Below are 17,556 nucleotides of genomic sequence, written 5' to 3'. Positions count from 1 at the left end.
AATGAATCAAACACAAAACAGCTTCCTTACATGCAACTATATTACTGTATCTGTTCTTTGGCTGGTTCAGCTGGTTCTGACTGTGCTCCCATGTCAAATTTCCAGCAGCTGGTTTTATGGCCTAAAACGATAAGCAATACTGTATGAAGACATTTTTTCAAGCAATACTGACCTCACTTGCATTCAAAACCGACTTTAACGATGGTTTATAAATCCTGTTCACTGGCATGTCGTAAAAAGGCGACAGAAAACTAGAAGATACGAGAGCAACCTACAGCCTGTTAGATCAAAGAATGCTTCGTTTTCTACAATCTCATCAGAACAATGTTCTTGAATGACAAGATCAACAAGTAAAAAAACATCGACTTGGATTAAAAAATTTCTTTAAACCTACAGAACGAACAGCCCATATTTCAAAATGAGACCTACCTCATATTCGGTGAAAAAACCATGATCACTGTTCGTATGGTTATGCAAAACATACTGTTTCAGATTGGCAATGTGAATTGGTCGACTGTTCAAGACGCCATTCATCTCAACGTCTTCCAATGTTTCTCTAACCTCGACATATTTCGTTTTCCTAAAAATGGTCAGCTAAATCAACTAATACATAAAAAAGGTATCACTTGATCGGTTCCAAATCAAAGCAAATATATCGGTTTAAAATCAAATCATATCATTTCATCGATATCATCGAATCAAAGCAGATCACACAATCAGTTTCAAACCAAAGCAGATTACTCAATTGGTTTAATTCAAAGCAGGTCACTCAATTGGTTTCAAATCAAAGCAGATCACAAAATTGGTTTCAGATCAAAGAAGTTTCTTTAACTGGTTTCAAATCAAAGCAGATCACTTAATCGGTTTCTGATCAAAGCAGATCACTCAATCGGTTTCTGATCAAAGCAGATCACTCAATCGGTTTCTGATCAAAGCAGATCATTCAATCAGTTTCTTTCAAAATCAAAGCAAATCACTTCGCCAGAGCCAATGAGTGAACATAAATAACAAAAATTGTTCACAACAAGCATTTCCATTAAAGAAAACCTGTCCTAAACTTCAAAAATACATTCATTTTCATTACCATACATTCATAGCCAAGAAGCTTAGATTTCAAGAAATATCCCATCCTTGGTTTCCTAAAAACATTAGGAACTAATAGCCAGTAAGGCGAAAGAAATGGTAAAATTCCATTGATTGGACCACGCAAGGGACTACACCGAAAATCCATACTCTTTACGCTGGCAATGATAATACATACTTCAAATAGTACAGTCTTTCACCGCCCTGACTAAAGCTTAGATATTTGCTGTCTTACTGGCACTATGTACTAAAAGAGGGTGAGCCTTGCATTTCAAAGTGTGGATGAAGTCATACATTCAAGAAATGTGGTTTTCAATTGCTAGAAATTTACGCCAGTGGTAAATAGTGCACCATGGACTACCCCTTTGGTGCATCCCCGTACACACGTCCCTTCCTATAGCCACTTCCCTTAACTTTGCTTACATTCTTAGTCAAATAAAAGGCCTACCTTTTACAGAGCAAAACAGTTGTCATTATCAATGCAACAACAATCACAAAGCCAACACAACCACCAATCAGCATTAGCCATGGAAACCCCGTATCCGGGGCAACTACAAATGAAGAAAAAGAAACAGTTGATCAATCACTTCAACTTTCACGTGCTTATTCTTCATCTTAAGGAAGAACGAAATAAAATCATACAAGAATCAAATACGACATACATTAAGGGAGGGAATTGATAATTCAGTTTTCATCTGTACCTTATGGTACATTTCGCCCCAGTTTGATCGTTAAAATAGTATCTCTTTCTTGGCCCAACAAGCAGTCAAAAATTGACTCCCTTGACTCTAATGTGCCCTATCTCGACATGTATCTCCTTAAATCTGATTCATCTAGATCTTTTCGCTAAAATGTGTGTGTGCTTTCCCGAAGCTCGAGGATCTGTTAGAAAGCTACGCTTCAGGCTCTGATTAATGTTGAAAAAAGTGAATTGTTTCGTCAGTTATTTCAATTTATGTATATACATCTATTAATTTTTATCATTGCCCCCGGCACAAGTGACACAAAACTTGAAGATACAAGCATGAAGAAGAACGGGGACGGGGACAGACCGAGTCTTACAGAAGGTTTGCACTCCATATATCGGTCAAGTTTTGAAAAAAAGATTTCAGTGTATACAGGAAATGGCCCCGTTTTCCCTTGCATGAAGGTTTTGAACAAAGTTGATACAAAGAAAACAAAAAATAGGTAAAAATAAAACATTATTTCTTACCAGCACTAGTGGCAGTGATAATTTTTGCTTTTCCTTTGATGGAGCTTACAGCATAAACCTGTTGACAGAGAAAATTGCACTTAGAATTGTGCTTTTAAATTCTGAACGATGCACGCTTTCTTTTAATACGAATGCTATAAAACTTTTCCAGCCTCAACATTTTTCAGAAACTTTCGTTTTAGGCATGAATATATTCTTAAAGTATTCTAATTTTTTCAAATCTGATATGGTTTATCCAGATCATCGCCAAGTCTTTGAAACACGAAATATGTCACTTCTAGGTCTCCCTGTTCTGAACATCGCAAAACAGGCAACTGCTGAAAAATGAGACACAACAATGCGAGCTGAGGTTGAACAATGTTCAAACAATACTCTTAAAAACTGGACGGTTCTCAGTCCGACAAATTATTGTATTTTGGTTTCACCTTAACAGTAACAGAAAACTGTGACAATTAAATAAGAAGACAAAAACAGTTTTATTCAGGAGAAATACAAAGTAGCCTGTAGTCTGTAGTTTAGAAGCTTGGTCGAGAGATCTTTGTATTAATCGAGCAAAAAATCTATGTATTAATAGAAAAGGCTTGGTAGTTGGCCAACAAGGAATATGAGAAAATGAATTATTCGTTTAAGTCAGATTTGATAAGTTTATCATTACAATTCAGATCTCTAGAAAACTCTAAACACTTCCAAGAAGAAGTCACAAGTTTAAGATAAGTTTCTTCTTTCTTAATTCTGCTATCAATCATGGGTTTGTTTTCATAGCCCAAAATACTGGGTTTTTGTGATTCAGCCGAACCGTTCTGTTCTATACAACAAATAGAGGGTACAGCTCTGCCTATAAGGCATCGAGCACTTTAAAATAGACCGTTAAATAGTAATTTTTATAAACTAAAAATGTATATTAGTGTTTTACCATGATCATTGTTTCTGTGTTGCTTTTTAGATTATGGCACGTAGCTCTGTAGATGGTTATCTTCTTGCTAAAGGTGACATTTTTCTGGTCTTTAAGCATGCTCTGCTCCTGGTAGCACTTCACACTAAAAACCTTTATTGCACCATTCGGATTTCGTGGCGTTGTCCAACTGAAAGAGACACTGTTGCTGGTGCTGGACACGACTTTAAGACCCAAAGGCTCACTAGATTCTGTGGGGTAAATAAGAGGTAAGAATTTAAGGGTGAATGGCATAAAAAGTCCAAAACATACGGACTCCAGCATATCTAGCCAGTTGAGGTAGGGATTTTGAAATAGAAAATTTGAAGGCAACAGATACGAAAGTGGCTTGAGCATCTGTCAATAAACTATTGGCCAATCAGTAAACGCATGACTGGTATAAAGCGAATTGATTGGTCAATTTTGATTGACAGCAACCATAATATCTGTCGAATGTCTTTAAGTACGTGGAAGCTCCACATCACATCCTACTCTTATAGCAGTTCTATAGCAGCCCGGTGTTCTGATGAAATTCGATGCCAGACAACAAGTCCTATGAAGAGAGAAGAAGGCTGAAAGAAATTTAAGAGACTCCTAAGCGGCAGCTCAGAACCTAGAAAGGTTGTTGAGAGACACATTTGAGAGGCTGTTGAACGTCTCTTGACAGGTACTTGAGAGACAATTTAGGGACTGATGCGAGAAGGTCAAGAGACTGTTAAGAAACTATAGAGAGGATGTTGGAGAAAGTTAACAGAAATTCATGAGACTGTAAGAGTGTTTTTAGAGACAGATTTGACACAGTCGAGAGACAGTCGAGAAAGACTTGAAAAAATAGGGTACACTTACGGGTAAGTAAGCAGGATTATTGGATAAAAAGATGCTTCTCATTAAGGGTCCAAATGTTGGGGGCCTTTGAAAATGTAAATATAATGTACATAAGGCGATTTGTTCTCTTTTTAAGTACATCTCCTTTCCTTTGAAATTTCCTCTTTTCGTGTCATCAAGTGAAAGTACTTTGGTACTTTTAGGCCAGTTTGTTACTACAGCCACGATATCAAAGATTTGCTCTTCAAACTAAATCTTCATTGAACAGTTCATTGATAAACTTAATCAATGAGCATGAATAACATAAGCTACCTTTATCTTTGTTTGTTCTCGATGAGAATTAGGCTATTTAAATTCCAATAAATCCAAAAATGCATTTTGATCCTAAACAAAACTCAGGCAAACGCTTTTGTCAATCATAATCATGGATAGGATTAATCCAGATTACTCAAATAAACAGATGTAAACCAGCTACACGAAAATCCCAGATTAAGGATCGGATTAAACTGAGAATAAGAAATCTCGGTGCCGAAAGGGTTAATGACAATGTGAGTAAGCCTCGATGAATTTCAGCCAAAATGGCGGTTCATCTGGTGGCCTTTGAATCATCGTAAACTTTCTTGACTCTGTTTGTGAACACAGTCCAGAAAATTTGGCGATCAAGTGACGGCTGACCGCGTAGCAGCCTTTTAAACTATCATAAAGAATTTCAGCTAATATACATAGGCCATGCCTCGTTTTTCTAATTTTTGGAAGGTTTCTAAGGTTCTCTCGCAAAGGAAAGGGTTAGCATAAATCTGGACCATGTTTGTTATACGTGTGGGACTATTCATCTTGTCCTCTGTATAAAGTTTAACAATAAATGTAAGCATTTTTGATCATCATTTAATAACATTTTTTACTATGAAAAGAGTTTGATTCGAGAATCGCCACAAATGTCTGCTATTAGAAATGCCGAAGAAGTGTAGTGAATCAAAGAGAGTGCCATTAGATGATAAAAGATCTACCAACTATTTTGCTGTATGTTGGATGGAGCACAAGAGCAAAGTGGAACAGCGCCCTTTTTGGTGATAACCTAATGATGGCATTATGTGTAAAACTTGGGCGTTGCAACTAAGAACCTACCTGTTCTATATATCAAGGGTACAAAGCCCTGTCTATATAGCATCAAACAATTTAGGACAGATTGGTAAAACAGTGATTTTGAATACAAGGCAACTTATATGTGATCATTAAGTTTTCAAGGGCCTAAAATCTGGAATTCACTCCTGGATTCAATAAAGACAGCACAAAATAATAGACAATTTAAGAATTTGATCAAAACTTGGTTCCTTGAAAACAAATGTGCATGCTCGTTTTGCAGTAAATGAACTGTCTTATGCAATCCTTGAAATTGCTTTGTGTTAGTCTTAATTAGTGTATATTCACTATTATAAAAACTAACGTTAAATAATCTACAATACAATACAATCTGTAAGGTAAAGGCTGCGGAGTAGAGTGATCGTGAATAAGAAAAAGGGGGGATGGGGCAGAATGGTGGATAATGTGGAAATAGCATGAAATGCAATGGATATACACAAATATTCGGGTTTTGATGCGATTGATATACAGCACAAATTGCTTAATCGTTTGTAAACGATGTCTTATTGAATGGCTTCGTAGTTTTGCAGTATGCAACTTTACAACGGGATAACTGCAATAAAAGTTCACTGTGATAGAAAAGTTATATATGAACGATTTCACAAACCTCCTTCGAAGGTTGCTGCTTCAACTTTCCGTGTAAAGGGCCCCCAGCCGTTTACAGTCCTTTCCCGCACACGCACGCCATAGGTGCTGAACGGTTTCAAATTCCTTATGAAATGCTGGCGAATTTCATTCAAGTCAGCTGGAACGCCTTGAATTATACTTGTTCCTTGTGAGTTGACAGATCGAGTCAACCTGCTTAGGGAGCTCTGTGTCATTTCCCAGTTGATTTGGTATGCTGTTATCATGCCATTTGAGTTTTGAGGGCGCTTCCACGTTAGCTTTAAAGAGGAACTGTCCATTCCCATAACTTGCAACTCGCGCGGTGCTGAAGGAACTGCAATTGAACGAAGCAAACGTGATCAAATATAGGGACCAATTTCTTCTAGGGAAAAGGGGGTGAGGATGTTTCACTTTGAAGAACCATTTTGCCATGAGAGAAAGAGAATTGCCTTACTCGTGCGATCAATGTCTTACTCCCTCTGGTTCTCCAGCTTTCCTAATTTGCTCGCCTTTTAATTGGTTTTAAAGAACAATCATCGAAGAACAATGATCTGATTGGTTTAGCAGCAGTTGCATAAACAATAGGGAGAAAGATTTAAATACAATAGTGCAAATAAAGCCGAATTAAATAATAGTTTCAACTAGACCACATGAACCTCCCTTTTAAAATATATCTTTATCCACAAAGCTGAAACGAGGCAAAACATTGTCAATATCAGATAAAGCTGCACATACACTTACCCCCGTCTGCAGTAAAGAAAATAAGCGACTGTAGCTTCCCCGCTCCGACATTTGTATAACCATAAATAGTCGCTTCATACTGGTGATGTGCTTTTAACGTTTCAATATGAATTGTCGTCGCATTTGAGGCGACCGTCTTGTTAAAAATAGTCTTGCCAAGCAAATCTTTGATAGCAACTACATAGCCAATCAGGTCACCATTTGCACTCTCCCTGGGAATGCCCTTCCAGGACAGGGTGACAAGAGAGTCGTTTGTAAGCGTCATCGAGAAATTCTGCGGAGACTCTATGGGAACTAAAGAAAAATACCGAAAATGAATTTTAAAAACAAACTTTAGTATTAATATCAAAGTCAAAGCAATTAAAAACACTTTAAAAGTAAAAATAAAAATTTACCAGATCTAAAGGAAGAATTATTCACTGTCAGGGTTACAGTGCCCAGCTCAATATAGGCCGTGACGTGTCTCTGATGTTGTAATGTTGAGTTGCATGCAATCAAATAAACTCATGATTATATCAGAAAGCTAAAATCAGAGTAAAAGATTTCTTCCCACTAAATCTAAAATTTTAACCAGAAAAGTTCTACCGTTTGCATTCTAAAAAAAACACAAATGTTGGGAGACTAGCAGCACTTCTCATCCGAAATTTTCAGGAATCAAAATTCTGGGGGAAATATTTGCTTTCCAGAAAATGTGTTCCAATAAAAGAACAGGCTGAAAGGTTCTTAGAAACCTATAGCATTATATGAATTGTATAGGAATGGAACTGGAAGTGTTATCTCCCAAATTACGGTGCTAATTACGGCTCACCATCAGGGTAAAAAATGGGACTTTAAGACTCATTTGACTCATACATAAAATATTTTTATATGGGTATATCTAACAGAAACTAAACGATTTTGGGAGTGTGTTCCAAAATATAAAAATTATAAATGCAGCTTCAGCGATAATTCTAAATAGCACTTAAGACCCGATAATATCAGTAATATGTTCTTGTGATGTACTGGATAAGTATTGAACGTTGAAATCTAAAATCCCACCTCCTTCCCTCGTTTTCACGCTTACAGCAGCCTTCTGGCTCCATAGGCCTACTCCAGTCCTTTCTCGCACTGAAATATTGTACAGTGTGTTGGCTATTAACTGCTTTAGAGTGTAGCTCCTTTCTGGGTTAAACTCAGCGTTGATTTTCTTCATGTTCTTAACATAAACAACACTTCCCTGTTCATTGTATCCAAATTCAACCTCATACTCCCTCACTACGCCATTTAGCAAGGCTGGTGGATCCCAAAAAACTCGGATAGACGTTGCGTCTAACGGAGTGGCTTTGACGTTGCGTGGCGACGATGGTGCTGCGTAAAGGTACAAATAACTTGATTCAATAGAGTATTCCTAAGCTAAATTTTGAAAATTTAAGAATAAACGCATTAAAACTACCAGCACTATCTAAAAATTATCAAACTTTATACGGTTCATAAATTTTTAAGACATTATTGCAACAAGACTGTATGAAAAATATTATTTGAAAATTGTTCATTTCAGTTTTAAACAATAAGGTATGGGGATTTCAATATTCTTCATTTCATTTTTAAAACAACCAGTTTGGGCCGTGGACACCAGATCCAAGGGTCTGTGGTTCATGTCACAGATACAACAAATATTTTACTAAAGAGTGAGGAGAGTCGCCGGCTCTCTGTAACTACTAGCGTAATAATTACGGGGTTTGGTCGCATCAAAAGGCAAGACCACGACACTGCTCAGCAAGCATAGCTTCACGGTGTTCTAGCTTCGGAAACAAGGTAGTACCAATTACAAAACTTCCTCTTTAACTCCCACTATAGGACAAATTATTTGAGGTAAACCTACTCCAGTTTACAAGAAACTAGGTATAAATAACATCTTGGTAACACTGGAATGTTTGGACAAAACCTTCTAAGGAATATCTCTCTAACCTTTTCGTAATATGTGCGAGATTGATCTTAATAGGTGAAAGATTACTATTTTAACATATTCTAATGTCTTGTTCTTCAAAGAGTTTTCTAATACCGTGCTGCCCATTTCAAACAAAACCATAAGCTTGGATACGCTTTCTTAGACCCCGTTTACACTGTCCCGGGACAATTTTGTACCGTTACAGTTCGCAAGTGTTTACACTGTCGCGGTTCCAAATTGTTCCGTTTAGCCGTTCCGTTTACACTGTACCGGTACGACCTTAATTTAATGGTAGAACATTGTTTAGAAGAAGCTGTATTTAGTCAACCAAAGCTTTTATTTTGCCGCTGAAGTCAACAATCGAATTTTTATTGTGAGTTAAAATGGAGCGGAAGGCCGATTAAAACTTTACTTGGACGAAAGACAAGGTGGCTTTAATTTTCAGTGTTATTTTAGACTACAAAACTGCAAAGTCCAATCAAGGCTTGGACTGGGAAACACTACAAGCCTTTTCTATGGTCGTCTTTTCTTCAGAATTTCCTTTTCTTCAGAATTTAAGAACGTAGTTACGCCACAATCAAAGCCTCGGTTACCTGAAACAGCCATACAAAAGGCCTCTTTGTGAATCCGTGACAAAATCGTCTCGGATAGGTGTTTTCACTGTCCCGTTCAAAAACGGAACCGTGACGGTACAAAATTCGTTCGCTTTCAAAGCAGGGTCAAAACTGTTCCGGATAGCAGAGCAAAATCGTCACGGTTCCACAGTGCTAGTGTAAACGCAAGGGCAAACCGCGACAGTTTTGTCACGGTTCCAAACTTGCACGGGACAGTGTAAACGGGGTCTTAATGACGAAATACTTGTTACATGGATGCACCTACAGGCACTTCTCAGAATGATGAGACATAGCCCCTTTGTTCCAAATAGACTTTTGAGGTTTTCAGTGACCACAGAATGCCCTCATTGGATTGATATTTGATTAAGCACATACTAACCCGATTCTTTGGTCACAATCTTAAGAACTTCAGTCTGGGTGCCTTTCCTCTTTCCTGGTTCTATCTCTCGAATTCTGATTCCGTATTCAGTATTAGGGGCTAATCCCGTGACCGTTGTACTTCTGTTTCCTGGTTTGTTTTCGAACGTGGTCACACGTACCAAATCGGCCTTCTTCAGAACAATGACATCAACGTACATGTTGCCAGTGTACGAGGACGGGTCACAACTGGGACTCCAGCCGATAGTAACACTCGCTGAAGTGGCAACATTTATGAAGCTGGAGATACAAGTAGAATAGTCTGGAAAACAGACAAGATTTCGTGAGTGTACAAGACAATCGTGGAGGATTTCCCATGTTCCATAGCTAGGTTATTGGAGGTTTGGCAAGCATTTAAAAGTAATTAGAGATTTACAATTGCAGATGACCAGCAGAGTGAATAAAATGCAGGATGAATAAAAATCAATGTTAAAAAAGTCACAGATTAAGCTAATTTGATCTTAAAAGACTTTGGCTCGACCTGACCTAACCTTGTCAGACACGACATAGTCCGACCTCACAGGAAGTCTCTCTTGCACTATATCCTGTTTATTTTTAACAGTCTTCCTCATCATATTGTCGCTATTTGGATAAAGTACCACAGCTAACATATTTAATTCTATAACTAGTTTATCAAGTTTCGCAGAAATTAGAAAAAATACTGAATTCTGCCAATACTGAATGCAAATCAAACCTACCTTCTTTTAACGTCTCTCCTCTTACAATGAACTCTCTTGAAACTCCAATAGCGTTTTCAGCTGTCATAGCAATTTCGTATGGCATGCTCGGGCTTATCGGTGCCACATCCAAATCCTTTTGCCAGGCAGGCAAAACGAAATTTCGTTGATAGAATCGATTTTTGACCACGATGCTGTACCTGAAGATCTGGCTGTTACCATCGGAAAGAGCATTCCATGAAAGTTTTATTCGTCGGTTGAGAAACTCCTCGCTGATAATGCGACAGCATATTGGAATATCTAAACGAGGTGATAGTGAAATTAATAGTCATAATTAGGCCTATGTTTAAAATGTTATTATTTTAATGGCAATATGTTTCCCTGTTACTGGCAGGATTACCAGAGGACGCTTAGTACGTTTAAACAGGCACAATACATCCAATTTTCTGACTTAAGTTGAGGGCGTACCCGACTTGTAACGATAGAAGTTGATTGTTACATAGCCAATGGGATTTCTATATACTTGGTTAATCACTGTGGGATAGGATATGTAATGAAACTCATCAATGAAGACTGATCATCGGATTTAGCAAGCTGGACCAGGCCTGGGATTTACACGACCCGTCTGACCCAATGCAGCCTCGCAGCGTGTCCTCGCAATACTCTCCAGCTAGTGTTTTGAGCTATCGACTGAAGTCCTGTCGGTCTAAGCACATAGCAAATTGCAAATCCAACGGGGACAATCCTCCCAACCAACCATATACTGAATATAGGCCTTGATCATTTTTACGCATCTTCTTATGGCATCCAATGTAAAACAGGCTTCGATATATCTATTGTATATGTATCTTAAGTATTGTGCGGTGCATGTAGTATTTTAAAGCAGCATTATAATGTAGTATATGTATATGTAGTGGTACAATTGTGTTATTATTTATCATATAATGTTATATTTAGAAACATGTCCAAGTCCTGAAATATTGCTCCTCCTAGATTCCGTCCTTGTACGGTAGTTCAGTAGTTCGTGGGTAGTATTTGAGGTAATCTGTAATGTTACTGTAAGTTTAATATCGAATAGAAAAAAACAGGGAAATATTTTCCTTACCTTGTACTTTAAGAGCCACATTTGCCCTGTTAACAGAAGAGAAACTGTTCATCACAACACAAGTAAAATTCCCAGAATCGGTTCTTTTTGCCCTCACTATTCTCAAACTACTGTCCTTTTTAAAGCCAGTAACATGTGTTTCTTCCAAGTATCGTTGAGGATCAGGCTGGCCTCCTGTCCCATTTAACCAGAATAGTGATGGCTGAGGGTTGCCAAATGCAATACATCTTAATGTGACGTTTGATCCAGCTCTCACAACATTCATTGAATCTGGCGGGCTCTTTATGAAGGCAGGAACTTCAAAGAGAAAAAAATTATCAAGGCTACCTTAAAACTATCTTAAAATTCATAGCTATATTGCAATTAGAAAAACTGCTTTTGTCTTAATTAAGAGGAAAAGTAAACACATTCACACGAATCTTTTTCAATTAATATATTTTGAATGTAAATGAAAAATGAAATTTGCAAATATACGTGAGCAAATATTTATGAATCTTTTTGGGTCATAAAGATATACAAGACACAAGATGATAGCAATGGGGAGAAGGGTGTGTTTCTGCCCCTCTGGGGGACCAAATGGCAGAATCAGGAAACATCTTGAAGTTTAAAAATCTATTTTTTTTAAATTCTGAGAAAATTTCATATAGACAAAAGAGACAATAAATGATAAAAATAAATTTGCCATTCATCTCATTAAAGATCAGGCAAAATAAGAAGTGTTGTTGCTTTTGAATATTTTAAAATTTTGCAAAAGACTTGGACCAAAAGGACATATGGTCAGGGTATCTCATCTAGAACAAAAGAAGCACTTTATAGGCTCCCTTAGAAAACCATATCCACCAGATTTCTCTATTATTGAATTACTACTTTCATCTGGTGAAAAACTTCTAAAGTAATCAAAGAGATATTGTTGCTCTAACACTTATGTGAGTACTTTGTTGTGACATAGCACATAATGTAATATCAAAAACAACATATTGGCATTTCTTCAATCTTTAAAGGTACTGCATACCCCTAGCCAAAACCCCAAGTGATGCAACACCCTAGCCAAAACCCTTCTAATATGAAATTTCAGCTAAATCCAAGAAGATATCATTCATATACCATAAATTTGTATAGGTGCTTCGTGATTTATGGAACCATGGCTGTTGCTTGCAGTGCAACTGTATGTACCATTATGCAAGTAGGATGCAGAGGCACTTCTCAACTCGCTCCTGACAACATCACCAGGAACTTGATAGGTGAAGCTAGCAATACCACTGCCATTGGTTATTTGTACACCATTCCTTTTCCATATCACTTTAGCAACAGGATGACTTTTTATGGCACATCTGAGATTGAACTCTTTACCAGAAAATATAGTCTTCGGGTCAAAAACCTCCGTAAAGAATGGCTTTGCTGCAATGAAAAAACTGTCTGGTTACAAAGGATAAGGTACAAAACATCAGTTTATTTTTCATAATGCAAAGAAAAGCATGTTGCTAAAAAGGTTTGTGACTTTACAAGGATTGGCAATTTTTAAGTAAACAAGGAAAAGGGAGGGAAAATGGGAACCAGACATTACAAGCTATGGCTGAAACAAATAACTAAACTGTTTCATTCTCCAATTAAAGGCTGTTTTCAAAATCTTCATCTCTTTACAGGCCAGGAGCTAAAGCAGGTGCTTTACAACCTGAGCACCTTCATCTTTCTAGGTATTCCATTGAGCATCATCAAATATCATCATTTGCAACATTTTGTTTTTGCATTTAGTTTTCAGACAGCATAAACATGCTACATGCTCAATCAATCAAGCTCCTAGAATATTCTAGGCACGTGCAGAGGGCTTAATCAAGCTCGAGCACCTCTCCTTGCAGGGCCTGCTTTTATATACCACAAAAAGGAACACAGAAACCCTACACATTAAGCAAAGTCAAATAGCATCCATAACATCACATCAACCACATTAAACCAACAACTGGCTGAGGTGCAATTTCTGAGCATCTCTGAACACAAAACCTGACAGATTTAGAGAAATTAGCCTTTCCATGCAACTGATCCCCATTTGATTATTTCAGTGTTATGATTATAGATGGGTTCACGAGCAATTTTCTCTACTTTTGCCCAATTGATGCAGAAATTCTGCACCTAAAGTGCTGATATTTAAGATATCTCTCACAAAATTGTAAAGTTTTGCAAGCCAGTAAAGCATGCCTTAAGAAAATAAAAGTCACTGGTCCAAGATCTCTATCTCCTAACCCTGACAACAGGGGCAAAAGTAGAGGGTCACTGGGGGTCAACAACTCCCTTTTTAGGGGTCACTGGGGGTCAACAACTCCCATATAAGGACAGGCTGCCCCTTTCACTATAAATGACAGGTAGAATGTCTTCAAAAACAATGTAATTGGAAGGGATTTTTACAACAAATAAGCTAAATGGTTAAGCCCTGGCCCTCATCACCAAATCTTTTAAGCCCAAAGCCCCTAAATCAAAGATTCTTAAGCATAACTGGTACCCATTTTCATGCATTATTGGCCTTTGAAATTCCTACCTGCAACCATGCATACTTAATTAATCCAGCAAGTTGCTGGTATATTTTGTCGTTCAGGTAAAATTGGTTAAACAGGTATGATTATGTTAGAAACTTATGATCACACCTAGCCCTACAGCAAAGGAACATTTGGCCCCTACAGCAAAAGATTTTGAGAAAAAGCTCGATTGTTTTGCAAAAAAGTGAGGGGGCCATGCCCCCCCCCTTTATTGGAGGCCTTGTAGTCAATAGCCTACACAGAAGCAAGGATCATCTCTGAATGATCAACAAAGAAATTGAATCAAAAATGAGTTGATGGATACAAAATATGACATATAAAAACATACCTTCAATATTTAGCCTTGTACTGTTCAGCAGAATTGTTTGCATATAACATGAATAAAGTCCACCATCTGAATACTTGAGAGGATTAATTTCTAATTTGAACTTTTCAGGCTGTCTAACTCTTGAGCCATCGATAAATAGAGATCCACTGTTATGCTTCCATGTGATTACCTCAGTCCCTAGGTCAAGTGAAACCCCATTTACATTGCAAACCAAAGTCACAGAATTTCCAAGCAGCCCATTCACTGTAAATTCTGTCTTCACTAATTGAGCTGAAATGAAAGTAGACAAAAATATTAGCACAACTTCTTTGAATAAACGGTTGCCAAAATTATCTGATAACTAAGTTTACTTCGCAATTGTTTGTTCAAGAGAAACAAAAGATAAAAAAGATGATCAAGAACTGACCTCATTAATTTTCAGACGATCCACAGATAAATAGTCTTATAAGACAGATATTTAAAGAATTTAGCTGAGTGTCAGATTTCACAAGAATGTGATTAAAAAAGGTCAAGCTATTGAGGCAAAAAACATCAAAGCAAAGAAGGATGCTTCAACAAAAGTGGGGAAATTAGGTAGTCATATTATAGAATGTGATAAAGCATTCTGTTATTAATTAAAAAATCTGACAATAATTGTGTTATTTGCTGCATAAACAGAAAACATAAAAATAAAGGGTGTGAAAGACAGATAAAAATGGTCTTAAGGTGTCATAGGTCAGGCATTACATGAAAATTTTCAAATGAGGGTTTGAGACATCATATAAAGATTGAATCTTGCACTTCTTTTACTAATCTTGAGTCATGAGCCTGGCACAAAGCTTGATATACCAAGTTCTGGCTCTTGTTTAACATATCCAGTTCATTTTCTATTGATCTCAAAATGTATATACACAATTGACCTTTAGGTGTAAAACGATGTTTGTGTATATATTGATTTTTATTATAATCTCTCATGAAGGTTTTACAGGTTTTAGAAAAGTGCTTTAATTATTATTCAATGCAAGTATGAGAATGGCTCAGTGATTAGGGTGGCCAACTACAGATCAAAGGGACTGTGGTTTGAGCGTCTTACATGACCAAACATTCACTGTCTGTGATTCAAGCCAGCAGTCTGTGATTCAAGGCCCAAATATCACAAGATTTTGCAACATTGAGAGGTAGAAAAATGACACCACTTGAAAAGCATAGCTTCTCAGTGTTCTCAATCTACCTTTGGGAGCTACAATCACTGCCAAAATTACTTGGAACACCCAACACTTTGCACTATGCTTTTCTATTTTTCATTTGTTTTCCTGAATACAACTACTTGCATCCTCCTTTCCCCCCAAAACAATGTTGAAAGTATAAAAAAATATCATACAAGGCACACAAAAAAGCGTACTCCACAACTCCTTCCTTTTTTCTATAGTAAATCAACATTGTTCTTAGGGGGAGAGGGGGGTGGCTGAATTTGCCTTTGAAAACTGATGTTAGTTTTCCAAGACTTTTGGCAGTGATTGTAGGTACATAGTAGGCAAAAGGGTGTTGTTAACCCTTAAGCACTTCAAAACTTTGGCTTTTTCTGCCAAAACAGAATATTTGTGAGAAATCTACAGAATCCAGCAAAGAGCACCGCATCACCAGTTATCTTAGTCAACACAACAGAAAGTTCCTTTACTCAGTAAACTGAGACAATTATGATTAAAATTCAAGAGAAGGGGCAATAGGAAGATATAAACACATGAATTCCGAACAGAAAACATTTTGGATAGTTTTTTGAAAACCATTAGCAGACTACACATGCTTTAAACAGCTGGTGTAAGTTTTCACAACATAATGTGGTGTTGATGTTTGATTCCCATGTGTTTCAGCTCAAACTGAAAAACCACTAAACCACTCCAACTAATCTTCTGAGGAAATTTCTCATATTACACATCAATGAGTCATGAATTTCCTATCCAACTAAAACATATGGAAAGTTCATCAAAATATTTTTGGTTTTCTTAACATTTGACTTATACTGAAGTCATATTTTAACAAAAATAAGTATATACAATAAAATATCAACTGGTCTTATGAAAACAGGGTTGGAATGCTCAGCTCAAATTATCAATATAATAAAATTAGATTAGAAGATAAAACTGGCCGTCTAGAGGGTTTCAAATTAAAAATGATTTTCTATGAGATGCAACTTTGCTTAAATTCCAGATCCCAGGCTTTAACAAAGAAAAACACAATTAAGGAATTTCAACTTAAAAAGAAACTTAAAGTTTCATCACTTGAAAAAGGAGAATCTGTCCACTGAAAAACTTCTTGCTGAAGCATGTTTAAAGAAAAATGGTTCTACTTAAAATATTGAGACATCACAAATACAATATATTTTTTGCACTCATTTTCGAAAACTTTAAAAAACATTTGGTTTGGAAATCTTTCTCTTTTGAGGCATAATTCGAATGTCACGAAGTTTTATTTGTATTCGGAAGTCAAACAGAATCAATTATTTATACTGCTTATCTGATGTGGAAATTTTTAGAATATCTAACTTGCGAGTAAATTCAATCATTGAATTGACATCAATTTCAAACCATGAAAAAACCTGCTGCCTTCAAACAATGTTGCAATACTGAAAGTGAGAGTGGGAAAACGAAAAAGACATATAAGGTAAGAAACAGAATCATATCAGTTCTTAACTCGATAATATTATGCGGAATTTGGTTGAATTCGTATAGTACCAGTAACTAAAAACGTACATTTTACCCGCGTCGAACATACACATTTACGCCCATCTTCTCTCAAAATGACCTTGAGAGTCATTAAGGCTTATTCCATGCACGAGCGAGTTTAAGCTTACTACCAACAAAAAAATAGATATATACTCACAAAAATGCAATAGAATGAGCAGTCTCTTGAAATAAGATACGTCCGTGGCTCTAATTTTGTAAGAAAACTCCATTTCGTTCCGCAATGTTTTTCTTTCGCTTAGGGCCTAGCTACATCAGCACCTCATCAGACATTGTTGATTGATGCTCTCCTGAATGACACATCTGTTCGCATGAATGAAATGTACGAAATTCTTTAAAAATTGCCCTTTAGGTGACCAGAAAATTTTCCTTTGTGAGAATTATACAAATTACGACTACCTTTACCACACGCTAGAGTGGCAGTGTCGGAGATTTTCTCTCCCATTCGTTTGCTATTGATCTTTTGAAGTGCAAGGGAACAATGAATAAATCACATCACTGTCATCGACAAAAAGCTCCGGGTTTTATTCGGGGGAGGGACTGACCGACAAATAGCTCCGGGTTTCATTGAGGGGAAGGACTGACCGACAAATAGCTCCGGGTTTTATTCGGGGGAGGGACTGATCGACAAATAGCTCCGGGTTTCATTCGGGGGAAGGACTGACCGACAAATAGCTCCGGGTTTCATTGGGGGGAAGGAC

The 17,556-nt window shown here is 37.1% G+C and overlaps 1 protein-coding gene across 2 annotated transcripts in view; it reads right to left on the bottom strand.

The window, feature by feature from the left end:
- Positions 1-17,344, bottom strand: part of LOC135694367 (receptor-type tyrosine-protein phosphatase epsilon) — a 33,322-nt gene extending 15,978 nt beyond the window's left edge. The window contains exons 1-14 of one of the 2 annotated variants that reach the window (XM_065213064.2): positions 16,995-17,344; positions 14,136-14,405; positions 12,384-12,677; positions 11,280-11,576; positions 10,196-10,474; positions 9,460-9,759; positions 7,578-7,886; positions 6,540-6,833; positions 5,800-6,132; positions 3,210-3,439; positions 2,297-2,354; positions 1,532-1,634; positions 430-580; positions 31-121 (exon numbers count right to left, since the gene is read on the bottom strand). In XM_065213064.2, coding sequence (XP_065069136.2) covers positions 31-121; positions 430-580; positions 1,532-1,634; positions 2,297-2,354; positions 3,210-3,439; positions 5,800-6,132; positions 6,540-6,833; positions 7,578-7,886; positions 9,460-9,759; positions 10,196-10,474; positions 11,280-11,576; positions 12,384-12,677; positions 14,136-14,405; positions 16,995-17,067 — 3,082 coding nt within the window. In that variant the 5' untranslated portion in view covers positions 17,068-17,344. Of the gene's footprint in view, positions 1-30; positions 122-429; positions 581-1,531; positions 1,635-2,296; positions 2,355-3,209; positions 3,440-5,799; positions 6,133-6,539; positions 6,834-7,577; positions 7,887-9,459; positions 9,760-10,195; positions 10,475-11,279; positions 11,577-12,383; positions 12,678-14,135; positions 14,406-16,994 lie in introns of those variants that run through there. The other variant, XM_065213065.2, reaches the window with a different exon arrangement.
- Positions 17,345-17,556: the final 212 nt, after the last annotated feature.

The sequence above is a fragment of the Rhopilema esculentum genome, chromosome 8 (genome assembly GCF_057945365.1).
Source record: "Rhopilema esculentum isolate cy_ngs chromosome 8, ASM5794536v1, whole genome shotgun sequence".
Lineage (NCBI taxonomy): Eukaryota > Metazoa > Cnidaria > Scyphozoa > Rhizostomeae > Rhizostomatidae > Rhopilema > Rhopilema esculentum.
This window is presented reverse-complemented; position numbering and strand designations above follow the sequence as displayed.